The sequence below is a fragment of the Nerophis ophidion genome, linkage group LG05 (genome assembly GCF_033978795.1).
Source record: "Nerophis ophidion isolate RoL-2023_Sa linkage group LG05, RoL_Noph_v1.0, whole genome shotgun sequence".
Lineage (NCBI taxonomy): Eukaryota > Metazoa > Chordata > Actinopteri > Syngnathiformes > Syngnathidae > Nerophis > Nerophis ophidion.
The window spans coordinates 34948219-34968728 of NC_084615.1; the positions used below are offsets into that span (position 1 = coordinate 34948219).

Sequence of the window (20510 nt, forward strand, 5' to 3'; positions counted from 1 at the left end):
GGTTCGGCCTTGTCAACCAGGTGGCTTATGCCTTCAGTATGGCCGAGCGCATGCAACCGTTCCGGAAGCTCCTGCAGCATGGCGTGCGCTTCGAGTGGTCCCCGGAGCTGGAGGAGGTCTTCCGCGAGTCCAAGGCGACGATCGTCCAGGAGTTCGAGCAAGGCGTCCGCATCTTTGACAAATCCAAGCCCACATGCCTCGCGACGGACTGGTCAAAGGAAGGGGTCGGCTTCTGGTTATTCCAAAAGCATTGTTTATGCCTCCCAGTCAAACCCTTCTGTTGCACTAATGGCTGGAAGGTGACCCTAGTTGGCAGCCGATTTACCCACGCAGCTGAGTCCAGATACGCTCCCATAGAAGGCGAGGCACTGGCAGTCGCCGACGGCTTGGATAAATAACGATACTTCGTGCTGGGCTGCAAAGACCTCATCATAGCAGTGGACCACAAGCCCCTCCTCAAACTCCTTGGCGACAGGGCGCTGGACGACATACCCAACCCCCGCCTCAGGAACCTCAAGGAAAAGACCCTGCGTTACCGCTTCCGCATGATACATATACCAGGCATGAGGAACAGAGCCTCTGACGCGATGTCACGCAGACCAGTTGGCACTCGGAACCCATCACCCATGGTCTTGCGGGACGACAGTGTCGCCATGATGGGCCACCTTCCACCCAGCACACACACCGACATCCTGTCCCTCATACGACAGACAGGGACTGCAGACAATGGCGATGAGGATGACAACGGTGATGACGAGAGTGGCGACCTGACCTGGTGCGCTGCAGGACTCGAGTCACTACGGTCCGTGACATGGGACCGCGTCAGAGAGGCTACCAGCAGCGATGACGACATGCGCGCGCTGGAGGAGATAGCGATGGACGGCTTCCCGGAGTCCAGGACAGAGATGCCCACAGCGATCCGTGGCTTCTACCAGTACCGCGAGGACATCACGTCGATGGACGGAGTAGTGCTGTACGGGGACAGAGTAGTGATACCACCCTCCCTCCGCGACGAAGTACTCGACGCCCTACACGCCGCTCACCAGGGCATCTCCATGATGACTGCCCGTGCAGAATCGTCTGTGTTCTGGCCAGGTATGACGGCCGACATCCTCACAACCCGGGCTAACTGTGAACACTGCAACCGTATGGCACCTTCTCAGCCTGCGGCGCCACCAATTCCCCCCATTTTACCTGTGTACCCCTTCCAAGCTATATGCGCAGACTTCTTCGTCCATAGGGGTGTACACTACCTAGTAATCGTGGACCGGTACTCCAAATGGCCACTCATATCCAGGTCGACTGGCGGCGCAGCAGACCTCATATGCCACCTGCGCCGAGCCTTTGCCACGTATGGGACGCCTGAGGAGCTAGCATCTGACGGTGGACCGGAATTCACCTCTGCCGACACCAGATCCTTTCTATGCAGATGGGGTGTGCACCACCGCCTTTCGTCTGTAGCCTTCCCCCACAGCAACTGCCGCGCGGAAATCGGCGTTAAGACTATGAAGCGGCTGATCACGGACAACACTAACTCGAAGGGGGAGCTGGACACTGACTCTGTGCAGAGGGCGATACTACACTACCGCAACACGCCCGACCCTGTCACAAAGCTCTCCCCTGCGATGTGCATCTTTGGCCGGCCCATACAGGACTTCATCCCGATCCCGCCCGGGAGGTACAGGCCCCATGCAACATGGCGTGAGACACTGACGCTGAGAGAGGAGGCCCACCGCAAACGCCACATCCGTACAGCCGACAGTTGGGCGGAGCACACTAAGCTCCTGCCACCCCTCAAAGTGGGGGATCACGTACGCGTGCAGAACCAGACAGGGCCTCATACCAACAAGTGGGACAGGACTGGCCGCGTCGTTGAGGTGCGCCAGCATGACCAGTACGTCGTCAAGATTGATGGGTCGGGCAGGGTCTCCCCTCGGAACCGGAGATTCCTGCGCAAGTTCCTTCCTGTCCACGATGAACTGCCCACCCCCCGATCCATTCATGACGACCTGGCAACCCATACTGGCATCCCGCCACCTGTTGCAGTGCCTCTGCTGCCTGACCCCCGGAGTAGTTTGGCGTTACCTGCAAAGGTGTTGAAACCCCCTGTATCATCACGGCCCACCCTGCCACCTGCCCGGCCTCCCATGGACCCTTCCCAACTCACTGAGAGGTCCACCGCGCCTGCGATCCCAGATCGCAGTACCCCCGCCAGGCCGTCGCCTGCTCCTGCGGCCCCATCGACTGCCGCTCCCCAGTCGCCCGCTACACCATCAGCCGTGGGCCTGCGCCGGTCCACCAGGAAGCCCGGCGCGCCTGCCTGGCATAAAGACTATGAGATGGGGTAACATTTAAGGGGTTTATGGGTGGTGAATTTTAGTTCTATGTTCCTCATCACCATTTGTTATGTTCTCATTAATGATTATCACATCATTTCTGCTTATTATTACTTTTCAGCCTTGGTTTATATATGTTAAAGGCTCAGGGGGAGATAGAGAATGTTGCACCACGGTACTATTATTGTGACACACACAAAAACAGGAAGTGGATGACGTGTTGAAGTTATGCCAGACGGCACTTAGTAATACGTTGATAACATGTTTTGTTATTGTATTTCACTGCTATAATTTATTAAAGCAACGTGAACAAATGGAAGATCGTTCTTATTTAGAGTATAGTGTGAAAAAATTGAGAACAGGAAGTGAACAAAAGTGTTAGAAATTGCTATGTAAAGAAAAAAGGGTAGGATTAAATAAACTCTGCTTCTTCCTACTCCTTTTTGAACATGTTGAATGGAGAAAGTGGAAATTGTGATGTATCATGTTGTAATTGTATGCATTTTAGAAATAAACTTAAACTCAACTGAGCTCAATACCTCCACCAAGGCTTAAACATCTCATTAGAGATCAGCCCCCACATCTTATAAATGCCTGACTGTTGTCATTAGGATCCAGGCAATATTCACTGAGATTATAGAAACAAACAATGCATTTGCTCCCAAAATTTGGCAAGGTTCTTTTGAGGCATAATCATTTATTGAGGTCCATCCATCCATCCATTTTCTACCGCTTATTCCCTTTCGGGGTCACGGGGGGCGCTGGCGCCTATCCCAGCTACAATCGGGCGGAAGGCAGGGTAGGTCGGCAACCTAAAATGTTAAAAGAGCCATATTGGACCAACAATACAAAAATAAATATGTCTGGAGCCTCAAAAAAATAAAAGCCATTTTACATACAGATAGTGTCATGAGATACAAATTGAATAAAGAGGACTTAAAGGAAACCAAATGAGCTCAAATATACTGACAAATGAGGCATAAAGATGCAATATGTACATATAGCTAGCCTAAATAGCATGTTAGCATCGATTAGCTTGCAGTCATGCGGTGACCAAATATGTCTGATTAGCACAATCCACACAAGTCAATAACATCAAGAAAACTCACCTTTGTGCATTCATGCACAATGTTAAAAGTTCGGTAGACAAAATGAGACAGAAAAAGAAGTGGAATAAAACACGTCCTAGAAAAGAGAAAGTTATACATGTAAACAAACTACGTGTTGTCATCCGCTGCCCGAATCATATTTTGATTTAGATTTTTGAGTCTTTTGGTTTTTTTCTGTTTGTTTTGGACTCTTTTGGTTCCGGTTTGTGCGCCTCTGTTTGTTTCCATGGTTACTCATTGTTTTCAAGTGCCGCTTGCTCCTGACGCGCACCTGTGTTGTGACTACTTTCTTTATTTAAGCCTGCCTCCTCCCGTTGGTGTGTCTGGGTCCATTGTTTGCGGTAAGCAACAGTCACGTTTATGTTTCTGTTTCCAGTCCGTGTGCTAAGTGTTAGCCTTAGCTTCCTGTGCGTTCGGCACACTGTTTTTGTGTTTCCTGACTCCGTGCTAAGTGTTAGCATTAGCTTCCCATGCATTCGGCACGCTAGTCTTTTGTTTATTTCTGTCCGTTTAGTACTGTGTCTTAGTTATTAAATCATCTTACCTTTACGTTGTTGTTGGGGAGAACTAAATCCCGCATCACCATGCGTCCAAAGCGTGACAGAATGGACCCAGCACCTCGTTCCCCCGCATTGGACCGCAAGGAGTCTTCGCTTCACCGTCAGGACGCGTCGCTCACGAAGACGCCTCCTCCGGACAGCCGCATGCCTAAAACAGCCCAGTCTTCCCCTCTAGGGTTTGGTAATCCCGGTCATTATTTTTCCAAACAATCTCCCGACTGGGCTGTGTGCCGGAGGGAAACCGGCGCTGTAAACATTTCGCCGATTCCTTGTGATGACGTAATCTCGCCCACTAGTGATGACGTCATACACCAAGATTTTTTTTTAGATTGTGTTTACTCCCTTTGTCAGCCCCCTACTAGAGACTTTATTTCTAGAAAAAATCTTTATGAAAAGATTTTTCCTAGATTTAGATTTTTTCAGTCCCAGTCTCCTTCTGTTTTCCAAGCCCTGCCCCCAGTGACGATAGCTCCCACCTAGTCTAAAGTGGGGGGGGGGGGGGGGGGGTGGACTTTTTACGAGTGGGGAGGAATCTACCAACCTCCTGACTTCCCCCCACCCACCCTCAAAGATGATTCCAGACCACAGGGAGCTCGTCTGGCATCCGCTTCTTGAGGCGGGGGCTAGTGCTGGTAGAACAGCTGCGCCCAACCAAGCCGCAACCTCCGGCGCGGCCACCACCACCAGTCTTTCAGCCCGCCAAACCGCAACCTCTGGCGCGGCCACCACCACCAGTCTTTCGGCCCGCCAAGCCCCAACCTCCGGCGCGGCCACCACCACCAGTCTTTGAACCAGCACCTGCTCCAAGTCTGGTTTCCACACCAGCACCTGATCCAAGTCTGGTTTCCACACCAGCAACTGATCCAAGTCCGGTTACCACACCAGCACCTGACCCAAGTCTGGTTTCCACACCAGCACCTGACTCAAGTCTGGCTTCCACACCAGCACCTGACCCAAGTCTGGCTTCCACACCAGCACCTGACCCAAGTCTGGTTTCCACACCAGCACCCGCTCCAAGACTGGTTTCCACACCAGCACCCGCTCCAAGTCTGGTTTCCACACCAGCACCTGCTCCAAGTCTGGTTTCCACACCAGCACCCACTCCAAGTCTGGTTTCCACACCAGCACCCGCTCCAAGGCTGGAGCCCACAACAGCACCCGCTCCAAGGTTGGAGCCCACACCAGCACTCGCTCGAAGGCTGGAGCCCACACAAGCACCTGCTCCAAGGCTGGAGCCCACACCAGCACCTGCTTCCAAGGCGACGATGGCTCCGCCACTTGCTTCCACGGCGACGACGGCTCTGCCTCCTGCTTCCACAGCGACGATGGCTCCGCCTCCTGCTTCCATAACGACGGCGACACCCCCTCCTGCTTCCATGACGAAGACGACGACTGCGCCTCCTGCTTCCACGACGACGAAGGCGCCGCCTTCTGCTTCCACGACGACGACGGCGCCGCCTTTTGCTTCTACGGCGACAATGGCGCCGCCTCCTGTTTACAAGACGACGTCTCTGTGACCTCGAGCTGGCCTGCTGCGCAAGCAGTAATCAGGGGCCTGCAGGCGGCCCTCTTGGAGGTCAGTGCATGGACGCCAGTGGCGAAAACAGCAGCCACAGCCAAGACTTTGTCTGAGAACTCTCCAGCTACTCAACTTCTGGCACCACTCACACCCACCTTCTCGGCGGCCACCGAGGTCGGCCGCCTCGACAATTACGGCAGCGGCGTTCCATTCGCCGCCGCCATTTGACTTGTCCCCGGTGGATTCGGGGACACGTGGCCTGGCGACCCGCCGCCATGTCCTCCCTCCACCCTCCCTTGACTCTTGAACTGTCTTATAGTTGGGGGGGTGTTAAGTTTTTTTTTCCTGGGGACATCTGGAATCTGTCCCTTAAGGGGGGGGTCCTGTTGTTGATCATATTTTGTTTTAGATTTTTGAGTCTTTTTGTGTTTTCTGTTTGTTTTGGACTCTTTCGGTTCCAGTTTGTGCGCCTCTCTTTGTTTCCATAGTTACTCATTGTTTTCACCTGCCGCTTGCTCTTGACGCGCACCTGTGTTGTGATTACTTTCTTTATCTAAGCCTGCCTCCTCCCGTCAGTCTGCCTGGGTCCATTGTTTGCGGTAAGCAACAGTCACGTTTATGTTTCTGGTTCCAGTCCGTGTGCTAAGTGTTAGCCTTAGCTTCCCGTGCGTTCGGCACGTTGTTCTTTTGTTTATTTCTGTCCATTTAGTACTGTGCCTTAGTTATTAAATCATCTTACCTTTATGTTGTCGTCCGGAGTGTCCTTTGCATCCCTGGGGAGAACTAAATCCCGCATCATCATGCGTCCCAAGCGTGACACTACGGTGAGTTCAAGGACCGCCAAAATTAGTAGGACAAAACAGCGCTCACCAAATACTCGAATCAGTGAGGCATGTGTGCTTTATAACAATTAGGGAGGTTTGTGTCATGTTTGTCCTCTGACAGAAACTATATTAAAACAAAAATTATATTTTTTTCCCCTCATCTTTTTCCATTTTTCATACATTTTTGGAAAAGCTCCAGAGAGCCACTAGGGCGGCGCTAAAGAGCCGAATGCTGCTCTAGAGCCGCGGGTTGTCGACCCCCGACCTAGGGAGTATTTGGTGTGTTACAGTGCAAAAAAAGTATGCACGCACAATAACAAACAGTGAAACGAAGTATGTCAAGTAAAAATTGTGTAAGAAATATCAAATAAAAGTGTAAGCAATGAAGCACTAGGTGCATAAATGTGCAAAGACACATACCTGTGTGCGCTGGCGTGGCTGCCAGGTGTCCTCCAGGGTGTAGCTGATGTAAGGGCCACTACATATGGAGCATTCTACAATGACTGGGCTGGCCAGGAAGGGCGAGCAGTGATTCCCCCAAGACTGACAACAACCCAGGCGGACATCCGGCTCAGACTCCTTCATCTGGCGTGAAAGGATCTTCCACTTCCTGACCTAAAAGGATGACATCGGTGTTGGGTAATTACCACAGTTCGTTACCAGATGATGGATTATGAAAAATTGTACATTGCCTCTACTGACCCAATGGATCTGGAATATCTGACACTTTACGGGTGGGGAAAAAAAGTCATATGTTTAAACCTTGTTTTCCTACTTTTAACATTATTGAACAGTGCATATTTAATTGACTTCTTTATAAATTTGGAAGTACAAAAAGGTTTACTTTAATTTGGTTTATAAATATGCAGGTCATATAGTTATTTTGTATAAAATATTAATATTTATGCTTATAACAATTGCATATAGCTTTTATTTAGAAAAGGAATTTTCCATGAAATACATATATATATATATATATATATATGTGTGTATGTATATATATATGTATATATATACACGTATATATATATGTATGTATATATATATATACGTATATATATATATGTATATATATATACGTATATATATGTATGTATATATATGTATATATATATATATATATGTATGTATATATATATATATATATATATGTATATATGTATATATATATATATATATATATATATATATATATATATATATATATATATATATTAGGGCTGGGCAACGATTACAATTTTTAATCGAAGTTAATCGCACTATTTCTCCGATTAATCGCGATTAACTGCATTGTATACGCAAAGCCCAATAATGAATTCAAAAGTAGTGTGTAATGCACCTTTATTGGAATATTCTCCCACATGAACGCCAAAACATTTATTGTGCAAACACAATTTAAATCAGTCATTGTTAAACAGTAGCAGCTAAATAGCATATTTTATGAAAATCAACTCAAAAAATGTAAATACAGACATTTAAGCTTATTGCCACTGCCAGGGTATTTAAGTTATCCTGTTTGTTATGGAAAATAAATATAATCTACATACAAATTTCTGAGCCACAATCATAACATCTGAACAGGAAATTTCTGAGGTAACAGCAGAAACATTTTTTTTATCAGGGTCTTATGTTTAAAAAACTTATAGGTAGTGGACTGTTTTAGGGAATTTTTGATCAAATTATCCATGGTAGCAATATTAATAACGTTGTGTTTATTCTGCGTAGTGCACTTAAAATAATTATGACCATATCTAGGAATTGATATGATGGGAATTTTCCGATTGTTTGCTTGGTGCTTTGATAAACTGAACGCATATACATGGTACTATTTGTGATGTTATGAGCCAGGGAAAAAAAGAACTACCCTACCCAGTATGCAACAGGAGTGACGAGCATGCGCGGTAGCCCGGTATAGGTTGTGTGGCCATGACGGCATCTTGTATGTTGTGATATACACGCTCTGAAAGTAAACGTTAAGAACTCAGCCAACACTCCTCGTCTGCATTATTCATAAATAGACAGACAACACATATACTCCGCTGCTTCACAGGCCGCTGGATGTAGCCGGCAAAGTATTCCCATGCTAGCTAGCCGGTCTAGCAAGCACGCGTCATTCAGTCCAAAACGGCCCGATCTATCCACATCCAGAATTGTCTGGCGGTCGTAAGTGATCCCGGAGTGACCACGCTGTAAGCCAGCCATGAAATTTGCAGAATTGTCCGGTATTTTTGCCAAATGTTCCATCTTTACCAAGAGCCCCTCCACACCGAAGTACATCCGGGAGATGCCATCTTGTTAAGAAAAGGTGTTAACAAAATAAAAGCCTGTAAACAACATACGCAAATGTGCGATAAAATAATTGTCGGCGTTAATAGATTGATGAGTTAACGCGTAATTAACGCATTAATTTGCCCACCCCTAATATATATATATATATATATATATATATATATATATATATATATATATATATATATATGTATATATATATATATATATATATATATATATATATATATATTTATATATATATATATATATATATATATACATATATATTTATATATATATATTTATATACATATATATATATATATATATATATATGTATATATGTATGTGTATATATAGGCTTCACGGTGGCAGAGGGATTAGTGCGTCTGCCTCACAATACGAAGGTCCTGCAGTCCTGGGTTCAAATCCAGGCTCGGGATCTTTCTGTGTGGAGTTTGCATGTTCTCCCCGTGAATGCGTGGGTTCCCTCTGGGTACTCCGGCTTCCCCCCACTTCCAAAGACATGCACCTGGGGGATAGGTTGATTGGCAACACTAAATTGGCCCTAGTGTGTGAATGTGAGTGTGAATGTTGTCTGTCTATCTGTGTTGGCCCTGCGATGAGGTGGCGACTTGTCCAGGGTGTACCCCGCCTTCCGCCCGACTGTAGCTGAGATAGGCGCCAGCGCCCCCCGCTACCCCAAAAGGGTATAAGCGGTAGAAAAATGTATATATATATATATATATATATATATATATATATCAATCAATATATATATTGATTGACGTCGGTGACAGTTACAATGATGACTATGAGAAACTTTGGAGAGGACCGCATATGTACACATATAGATATATACATATACATACACATACATATACATACATATATATATACATATACATATATATATATATATACATATATATATATATATATATATATATATATATATATATATATATATATATATATATATATATATATACATACATATACATAAATAAATATAAATGGGTTGTACTTGTATAGCGCTTTTCTACCTTCAAGGTACTCAAAGCGCTTTGGCACTACTTCCACATTTACCCATTCACACACACATTCACACACTGATGGAGGGAGCTGCCATGCAAGGCAACAACCAGCACCCATCAGGAGCAAGGGTGAACTGTCTTGCTCAGGACACAACGGATGTGACGAGGTTGGTATTAGGTGGGATTTGAACCAGTGACCCTCGGGTTGCGCACGACCACTCTTCCACTGCGCCACGCCGTCCATATATATATATATACATACATATACATACATACAAACCAGTGACATGCAGTTAGGGGAGGCAGGTGAGGCGGGGCCTCACGTGCCATCATGGAAAGAAAAAAAATGTATAAAGAAAAAATATTAATTAAATTGTTATATGTATCTAGTGATTATACTTTATAAAGTTATTTTCCATTTAGCTTCACCAGTTTTAGATTATTTTTATTCAAAATCGCTGAATTTTCACATTTGCCGTTCAAATACTGAGAAAAACTTGCCGTGAGTCAGCAGCCAGTTGAGCCTTGCCATGGATTGCGCAATGACTCGGCTAACTGCCGGCTGCTGTGTAATGAGACCGTATTGCTATATGAATTATATTATACATTTCCATAGTTTGGTTAGCTGAGGTATATAATGTACAGTGTATTTTGTCAACAATAACATATTTCTTGTGCTGGGCAATCATAAAACGCTGCGAAGACGCACTGTGTGAGGCACCTGTTCTCCCGCCTCCTAGTAATAGAGGGCGCTAGTGATCCCATAGATCATTCTTGCGACAACTCAGTTGCAGAAGTAGTGACAACAAACAGCAAGAGTGAGCAGCGTGTGTTTATTTTTTTCTCTCCCCGGGACTTTTAACATGGATTATTGCATATCTAAAATAAAACAGTTTTCTAAACTGGACTTTCAATCGAAGCAGGAGGTAATAATAAAAGGAAGACCAACGCCGGAGCTAAAAGGTTTGCTTCAGACAGTGATCTCCATTGAGACAGAGAGACTTTTAAAACTGAAGAAAGATAAGGAAGACTTCTATAAACAAGTTATCCATGTTTTTGTTCAGAAGGAACGGTGTATTGACTTCATTTATAAGTAAAGGTAAGACCACAATAACGTTTTTTTATTAAATGTGCTTTTTTGTGTGCTACAGTTTGTATGTGTAAAGAATGCTGGTATGAGCTTTTAAACATAACCCGTTAACTGCTGCCAATCAAATGGTGAATAAGATACTCTTTAGGGTTCATATGTTTGTAAATCTGACTGTGCACGTCAGTGCCTCACCAGCCATGAACCTCACCGCACGTCAATGATACATACATACATAAATACATACATACATACATTTATACATACATACATATTCATACACATACACACACACACATATATATATATGTGTGTGTGTATATATGTATTATGTATATATACATATATCAATACAGATATACATGCATATATATACACACACATACATATGTATATATATATATGTGTGTGTGTATATATGCATACGTGTGTGTATATATGCATGTATATATATACATGCATATATATATATACATATATATGTGTACATATATGTGTGTATATATATATATATATATATATATATATATATATATATATATATATATATATATATATATATATACATACACATGTCACATTGGCCACAACATCATGAATATGGCGTCATAATCATTTTAATTGGCAACGATGGATATATTTTCTCTGGAAAGGTTAAACAAATGTTTTATACGTACATGTATATCTGTTATAAGAAAAAACAGAGGGATATATATATATATATATATATATATATATATATATATATATATATAGACATATATATATAAATACACATTTACAGTATATATACACTTACACACGTATAATATAAACACGCATAAATATTGATAAATATCCAAAGACATGCACCTGGGGATAGGTTGATTGGCAACACTAAATTGGCCCTAGTGTGTGAATGTGAGTGTGAATGTTGTCTGTCTATCTGTGTTGGCCCTGTGATGAGGTGGCGACTCGTCCAGGGTGTTCGCCGCCTTCCGCCCGATTGTAGCTGAGATATGCACTAGCACCCCCCGCGACCCCAAAGCGAATAAGTGGTAGGAAATGGATGGATGGAGGGATATACACATACACATGTATTTTTATAAATATATATAAATACCTGTATATATATAAACATAAACATAGATATATACACATACATTATACATATACACGTAAACATACAGATATACACATACATTACACATTTATAGACATACTGTACATATACATACATACATACATACTGTACATACATACATACATACATACATAGACACATACATACATATATTGTATATATATTTTTTTATTGTATTTTACTCTATGAGATTTTGAAACTGATATTTTGTAATGGGTTTAAAGTAGACAAACACACATCTACTTAATATGAGCAATGTTCATACACTAACACAACGCCTAAAGGAATATAAGAGGTGCAATACTATGACAGGAATGCAGATTATAACCTACCAAAGGGTGAAAAAGCCTCAACAACTCCTGTGAAAGTCTCACAGCAGCTGCAGGCAGTAACATCCCTCTCTATACAGTATTTGCATTCCATAGGAGGAAGAAGCCAGTCACTTAAGAGGATTTTTTTCCACAAACATGAACACGCACAACTGATACATACCTGCATTCCGCATTCAGCATATCTGAAAACATTAACCTACTTTTTTTTAAAGCCCTCCCACAATACACACTGTAGTCATATAGATACATTCAGAAGAGTACAAGTGAAATGTTAGCGACATGGAACAATGCCAGCGGCGGTCAAGGTGAACAGAACAGTAGTGGACAGAAGCGGATCCAGAATGATGGATGAATGTAGTGACCCAGAATGGCCGTTATGTAAGCTAAATGGCGTCCTTGGCACAGCCAACCGACAGGTTCAGTGGCTGTGGCCTGCTTCTAACGGGCGTTATCAAGGCCGCTATCAGCGACGGGGCCTCTACGCCAACACCACTGCATGCACTCCTGGAAATGTGCGGCAGGGAGATTGTGATTAGGTGTATCCCACCTTGCAAATCAGCAAATAACTGTGTGAATGATTACTCCCTGCACTGTAATTATGGATAATTACCCAGAGGCCGAATGCACTCTGATTATAATTGAAGGTGCCAAATCATTAAGGAGAGGAAAAAAATAAGTATTTGATATAATGAGGAAATAGCCATGTTTAGAGAGTCAAGTCGTAATATAAAAATATTACAAAGCCAACGGCAACGAAATGTGAGGAAAATAAGTAATTTTGAGATTATGTAATGTCAAGACACTTTTGACAAAATAATAGCAAAATGTGCAATTTTACCAGAAAATGTCATACTGTTACACAAATAATATAACAAAAAAAATCCAGTACAGGCCAAAAGTTTGGACACACCGTCTCCTCATTCAATGTGTTTTCTTTATTTTCATGACTATATACATTGTAGATTGTCACTGAAGGCATCAAAACTATGCATGAACACATGTGGAGTTATGTACTTAACAAAAAAAGGAAAAATAACTGAAAACATGTTTTGTATTCTAGTTTCTTCAAAATAGCCACCATTTGCTCTGATTACTGCTTTGCCCACTCTTGGCATTCTCTCAATGAGTTTCAAGCACACCTGTGAAGTGAAAACCATTTCAGGTGACTACCTCTTGAAGCTCATTGAGAGAATGCCAAGAGTGTGAAAAACAATAATCAGAGCAAAGGGTGGTAATTTAAAAAAAAATGGAATATAAAACATGTTTTTAGTTATTTCACTTTTTTTTGTTAAGTACATAACTCCAAATGTGTTCATTCATAGTTTTGATGCCTTCAGTGACAATCTACAATGTAATTAGTCATGAAAATAAAGAAAACACATTGAATTAGAAGGTGTGTCCAAACTTTTGGCCTGTACTGTATATAATTGTATGAGATCCATCCATCCATCCATTTTCTACTGCTTATTCCCTTTTGTAGTCGCGGGGGGCGCAGGCGCCTATCTCAGCTACAATTGAGTAGGGCGTGGCTATGTAAGGTAAGCGCACGTGACGAAAGGTTGTAGAGGACGCTTAAGCAGTGTCTTTAAACCATGCCCTCAATATTGTTATCCGGGTGGAAATCGTGAGAAATTCGGGAGAATGGTTGCCCCGGGAGAATTTCGGGTGGGCCACTGATGTTTGGGAGTCTCCCGGGAAAATCGAGAGGATTGGCAAGTATGAGTATAAACGGTGAATGCGGTTTTACAACGGCACTGCCGCTGTATAATGCTGGCGGGCCAGCTCTAATGTTAATTTGATATTGCCTCAAGGGCCAAATTAAATTACACGTCGGGCCAAATTTGCCCCGCGGCCAGAGTTTGACACCCATGCTCTACAACCTTTCGTCACGTCTGCTTCCCCTACATAGCCACGCCCTACTCAGTGGCCTAGTGGTTAGAGTGTCCGCCCTGAAATCGGTAGGTTGTGAGTTCAAACCCCGGCCGAGTCATACCAAAGACTATAAAAATGGGACCCATTACCTCCCTGCTTGGCATTCAGCATTAAGGGTTGGAATTAGGGGTTAAATCACCAAAAATGATTCCTGGGCTCGGCACCGCTGCTGCCCACTGCTCCCCTCACCTCCCAGGGGGTGATCAAGGGTAATGGGTCAAATGCAGACAATAATTTCGCCACATCTAGTGTGTGTGTGTGACAATCATTGGTACTTTAACTTTAATAGAAACAGCATGCTGACCCAGTCACATAATTTATGCGGCTTTTACACACACACACACACACACACACACACACACACACACACACACACACACACACACACACACACACGTGAATGCAAGGCATGCTTGATCAACAGCCATACAGGTCACACTGAGGGTGGCTGTATAAACAACTCACACACTTACAAATATGCGCCACACTGTGAACCCACACCAAACAAGAATGACAAACACATTTCGGGAGAACATCTGCACAGTAACACAACATAAACACAACAGAACAAACACCAGAACCCCTTGCAGCACAAACTCTTCCGGGACGCTACAATACACACCATTCCCACCAAACCCCGCCCACCTCAGGTTGCCTCAGCTCAATGCCTGAGCCCTGACATTAATGAACTAGCATCCAAGAAAAGATAGATAGATAGATAGATAGATAGATAGATAGATAGATAGATAGATAGATAGATAGATAGATAGATAGATATTACTTTATTGATTCCTTCAGGAGAGCTCCTTCAGGAAAATTAGGATGGCTTGGGCACCACAGATTAGATCAGTGTGTTGCAAACTGAGCAGTAAAGAGTCCTGAATGGTTGATTTATTAATTGTTATTTTATTTTCAAATTTATTAGCCTGTGGAAAACATTAATGTTGATTTTTACCTCAGAAGGCTGCAAATAGAAAAGAGGCATTCAATTTGTATTTAAATTTTATTTGATATGCCAATGATATTTGTTGATTATTATTATTATTATTATTATTTAAAACTCGATTTTGCATGTCATTATAAAGTTATATAACCCTTGCTCATTCAATTTTCAATGCAAAACTTGTTTGGGTCCCTATTAAAAGGTTAATTTATTCAACTTTGGCCCGCGGCTTTGTTCAGTTTTAAATTTTGGCCCACTCTGTATTTGAGTTTGACACCCCTGTGTTAAAACAACTTCCTCAAAAGATTTTGAGAAAAAAAAGTAGCAATGTTACAATAAACATGTCAGAATATTACCATAAAATACTTTATAAGAACTATGTGAAAATATCACCAACAAAGCCAGACTTATATGAGAAAATATCAGCTTTACGAGAATAAATGTTACGCTTGTGTGGCATTGTAATGCCGGATTCGGTCCTCCGTGGATGCGTCAGCAAGAACACAGCAAAAAGGTAAGAACTAAGGGATTTATTAAACAAAAGGAGCTATGAACAAAAACACTGATACAAATAGAAAAGGCAAATAAAAGCGCTAGCATGGAAAGCTAGGACAAACAAACCGAAGCACAAAGGCACACAAAAGGAAACACAAAACAACTAGCGTGAAAGCTAGGAATAAAATAAAGCTTAGCGTGAGAGCTAGCGAAAACCGAGAGTGAGAGACAAGTCATAAACAGATGTATGTGAACAAACTAAGATCCGACAATCAGTGTACAGAAAACGCTGGCTTATAAACAGGTGGTGATTAGTAAAGACAGGTGTGCTGGAAAAGAGAGTAGCAGCTGAAACTAATGAGTGACCATGGAAACGAACAAAACAGGAACTAAGTATGTCAAACCGCAGAGTGATATAAAAATGGAACAAAAATAACAATATGGTGACGATCCGACCATCGGATCACAACAATAAAGTCAAAATATTATGAGGAAAAAGTCATTATTTTTTATGAATTATCAGGGGGGGAAATTGTGATGTTACAGTACAAGAATAACGTTGTAATATAAGAGCAAGAAGTCAAAATATTAGGATAAACTCTTGTTTTTTCATGAAAAATGTCATCAATAGTAGATTAAGTTTGTACTTTTAGTTTTTATTTATATATTTATAGTTAGTTATATTTTAACACCAGCATGCGTTTAAGATTGTGATATTCAGACAATTTTATACTTTGATGCCATTATTCTCTGACAATTACGCTTTATACTCACAATATCACCTTTTTCTGTATTATAATGACTATGTTGTGGTAATTTTATGAGATTATTCTTGGCAAGATGACATCATTGTTGTATTTTCCCTTTTCGAGTGTTGCCTTAATACTCTTTTGTATCAGGCATGGTATACAAAATAATAACATGAAGTGAGTGAGTTGCTCATAGTTGTATATGCTTGTAAAGAGCGATGACTTGCTGCTCTTTATTGTACTGACATGCATGCTTTTATCACCTCATCCATCCTTCTTTACTGTGCCTGTGGCAGGATATGTTCTAGAGAACCAGCAGCTCATTACTTGGATAAGATCCTGTATGTGCACAAGAACATACAACAAACTCATGCACGCAGGCACACACATTTACCAGAAGCATAACACACACATATTAAGGTCATTCATTTTCAAGACTAGACTTCCTCTTGTTGCCCTTTGACCTGCTTTGGGTCCGATGAACCTTTAAGACAACATCCTTGCATAATAGATGTAATAATGTAATCTCTTTTTTTTTTTTTTAGCTCCTAGAGTGAGGGTAACAGATTCTAAAATTCCAATTCAAGAAAAGATAGGAACGTCAGCGCCCTCGCCATAAGGCACCAAAAACATGATAAAATACACCCTGTGCCCAATAAAACTGACATAGGATCTGTTTCGAGTTCCGACTTTAAATTTGGTGAATGTTATTGTAGTAATACAGCTGTCACACACGATCATATTGCTTCGAGAACATTTGTTTTTGCCCTATTTTTTTTTATTATGAATTACAAATTTTGGAAAAAAAAAAAAAAAAAATATTGGGCTTCACGGTGGCAGAGGGGTTAGTGCGTCTGCCTCACAATACGAAGGTCCTGCAGTCCTGGGTTCAAATCCAGGCTCGGGATCTTTCTGTGTGGAGTTTGCATGTTCTCCCCGTGAATGCGTGGGTTCCCTCCGGGTACTCCGGCTTCCTCCCACTTCCAAAGACATGCACCTGGGGATAGGTTGATTGGCAACACTAAATTGGCCCTAGTGTGTGAATGTGAGTGTGAATGTTGTCTGTCTATCTGTGTTGGCCCTGCGATGAGGTGGCGACTTGTCCAGGGTGTACCCTGCCTTCCGCCCGATTGTAGCTGAGATAGGCGCCAGCGCCCCCCGCGACCCCAAAAGGGAATAAGCGGTAGAAAATGGATGGATGGATGGATGGAAAAAAATATTCACTCCTTAGTGTTTTTGTATACAACTATATTCTTGTATTGTCTTTCTTTCTTTGTTTTTAATTTTACTATATTTTTTAAAGAATGAAAATTTAATTTAAATTTTTTTGGGGTAAAATGTTTTTTTTTGTATTTTTTGTTGTTATTTTCTTTCCCCAAAAAATAAATAAAACAGTTTAATAAAGAAACACTAGTTATTATTGTTATTATTACTATTAATACTAATAATTTTAATAGTAATATTACTAATATTAAAATTAATGTTATTAGTTATTATTGATAATACAATATCATTAACAATAGTGACAATATTAGTATACAAGCATGAAATGCAAACTAAAATTAATTATTATTATTATTATTTTTATACAATGCAAATAATAGCAAGGTTTAGGAGAATAGTATGTTTTTTGTTCACCAAAAATATATAAACATTTTAGAAAAAACTTAACTTTTATTCAATTTAAATTTCTTAATAAAAAAAAAATGTTTATAATATTTAAAGTATAGAATATTGGTGTTACCATAATGCAACTCATTTTCATTGAGGGCCACATCGCAGTTATGGCTGCCATCAGAGGGCCGCTTGTAACAGTGTATGAATTTGCCTCTGGATTTCATTACTAATTATATCAATTGTTTTAAGTAGACTGTCGATTTTAAAGTATAAACTTTACATTTACAACATTTTACTGTTTGCGTTTTTTACGGAAAAAGCTGGCAGCTTAGTTGCCAGCTTTTTTCTGTTAAATTGTTTTTTAAAACATTATAATGTTAATGGAAAAACAGTAAAAAAAAAATGTTATTCTGGCATCTTAGCTGCCTGTTTTTTGTTGTTGTTACCGTAAAAACAAATTTAGCATCTTTCCATTTACAGTAAGTAGTACAGCGTTAAAAAACAACCACCGTAGATTTTACAGTCAAAACCTGGCAGCTCAGTCAACAGAATTTTAATGGGAAAAAACAATAGTAGTTTCATTCAATTTACAGTAAAATGCTGTAAAGACCAACATAACATTTATTGTAATTATTATTAATTTGATGGTTAGTTTGCTGTGTAGTTAAGTATTTATATTTAGACAAACACATGTTAATAGAACTTTTTTTATTTTCCTGAGGGAACTCTTCCGATGGAATCAATAATGTACTATCTATGTAATATACCAGTGGTTCTCAAATGGGGCTACGCGTAACCCTGGGGGTACTTGAATGTATGCCAAGGGGTACGTGAGATTTTTCCAAAATGTTCTAAAAATAGCAACGATTCAAAAATCCTTTATAAATATGTTTATTGAATAATACTTGAAGAAAATATGAATGTAAGTTCATAAACTGTGAAAAAAAATACAACAATGCAATATTCAGTTTTGACAGCTAGACTTTTTGTGGACGTGTTCCATAAATATTAATGTTAAATATTTATTTTTTTGTGAAGAAATGTTTAAAATTAAGTTGGAGAATCTCTATTACAATCCCCAAAGAGGGCACTTTAAGTTGATGATTACTTCTATGTGTAGAAATCTTTATTTGTAATTGAATCACTTGTTTATTTTTCAACAAGTTTTTAGTTATTTTTACATCTTTTTTTCCAAATAGTTCTAGAAAGTCCACTTGAAATGAGCAATATTTTGCACTGTTTTACAATTTTATAAATCAGAAACTGATGACATATTGCTGTATTTTACTTCTTTATCTCTTTTTTTCAAACGAAAATGCTTTGCTCTGATTAGGTGGTACTTGAATTAAAAAAAAGTTCACAGGGGGTACATCACTGAAAATATATACTGTAATATACCATAACATTTGTTGCAATATTGGATACTATTAGTGTTGAAAAGGTATACAATTTCAAGCGGTACATATATTTTTTCTATCAAAATGAAAAAGAAAAAATTAGTAAGATAATATTAAGTACTTTATTGACACATATTTCCAGGTGTTTGCGGTCCAGATAAATTGATGTCGCGGGCCAGATCTGGCCCCCGAGCCTTGAGTTTGACACCTGTGATTTAAATGGATTCAAATGTAATTCTTGTATATGAAAATCATACACTATTATTGCTGTTTAATATTTTGACTAATGTAGAATAGGATGTTTATTTTGACGAGAAATTGCGGTTAGTAAATATGGTTTCTTTCCTCTGTAGAGAGGTGCAGCAGTCATTAGTCCAGGGGATGAATGATGGCGGACGGGAAGGTAGAGGGATGTTGAGAGGGTGGGAAGGTCAAACCTGAAAAACGAGTACGTGAGAAGCAGCATGATGAGAAGACGTGTGATGTTGTTGTTGGACAGGCAACGGGACTAAGGCGTACCTTTGGGACAACAACATCACAATATAGACCCTCAGCTGATTCCAGTATAGGCGTCACAGCCTTAACACTGAAGTGCCTCAAGCCCTGCTCTATTTCCTCAACGTAAACACTACTCTTTCCCTGGAAGCGCTGCCATGGTTGGAGTGAATCAACAGAGTATACGTGACGCAGATCCTTTGTGGGACGTCTTACTTTCTACTATAGAGCTTCACCCCGCCCTGGCAAACCAAACATTGCAGGGTGTGTGAGCGTGAAGGCACGGTCAAACCGTCAGTGTCTGGAGCGCTGAGTAAGCATATTGATCGGTGGGAAGCAGATCGCATCTGTGCTAAGATCCGCTGCTGACGAGGTGCCACCGGGCCCAAACTAATGCAACTGAGATGCCGCTGGGCGCTTTTGGCACATCAAGATGAGAGCAGAGGATTAGTCCGGCTTTTTGGTGGGATTAGAACAAAGTAATCCCGCAAAACTCCTTCACAATGAAACTGGGAAAGGAAGAGAGGGATTGACTCGTACTAGTGCTTACATCCATCCATTTTCTACAGCTTATTCCCTTTTGGGGTGGCGGAGGGCCAATTTAGTGTTGCCAATCAACCTATCCCCAGGTGCATGTCTTTGGAAGTGGGAGGAAGCCGGAGTACCCGGAGGGAACCCACGCAT

At 41.4% G+C, this 20510-nt stretch overlaps 1 protein-coding gene across 2 annotated transcripts in view; it reads right to left on the bottom strand.

Moving 5' to 3' along the window:
- Positions 1–20510, bottom strand: part of sgk1 (serum/glucocorticoid regulated kinase 1) — a 118601-nt gene that overhangs the window by 45525 nt on the left and 52566 nt on the right. For both annotated transcript variants that reach the window (XM_061900672.1, XM_061900673.1), the window contains one exon: positions 6769–6963. In XM_061900672.1, coding sequence (XP_061756656.1) covers positions 6769–6963 — 195 coding nt within the window. The remainder of the gene's footprint in view (positions 1–6768; positions 6964–20510) is intronic.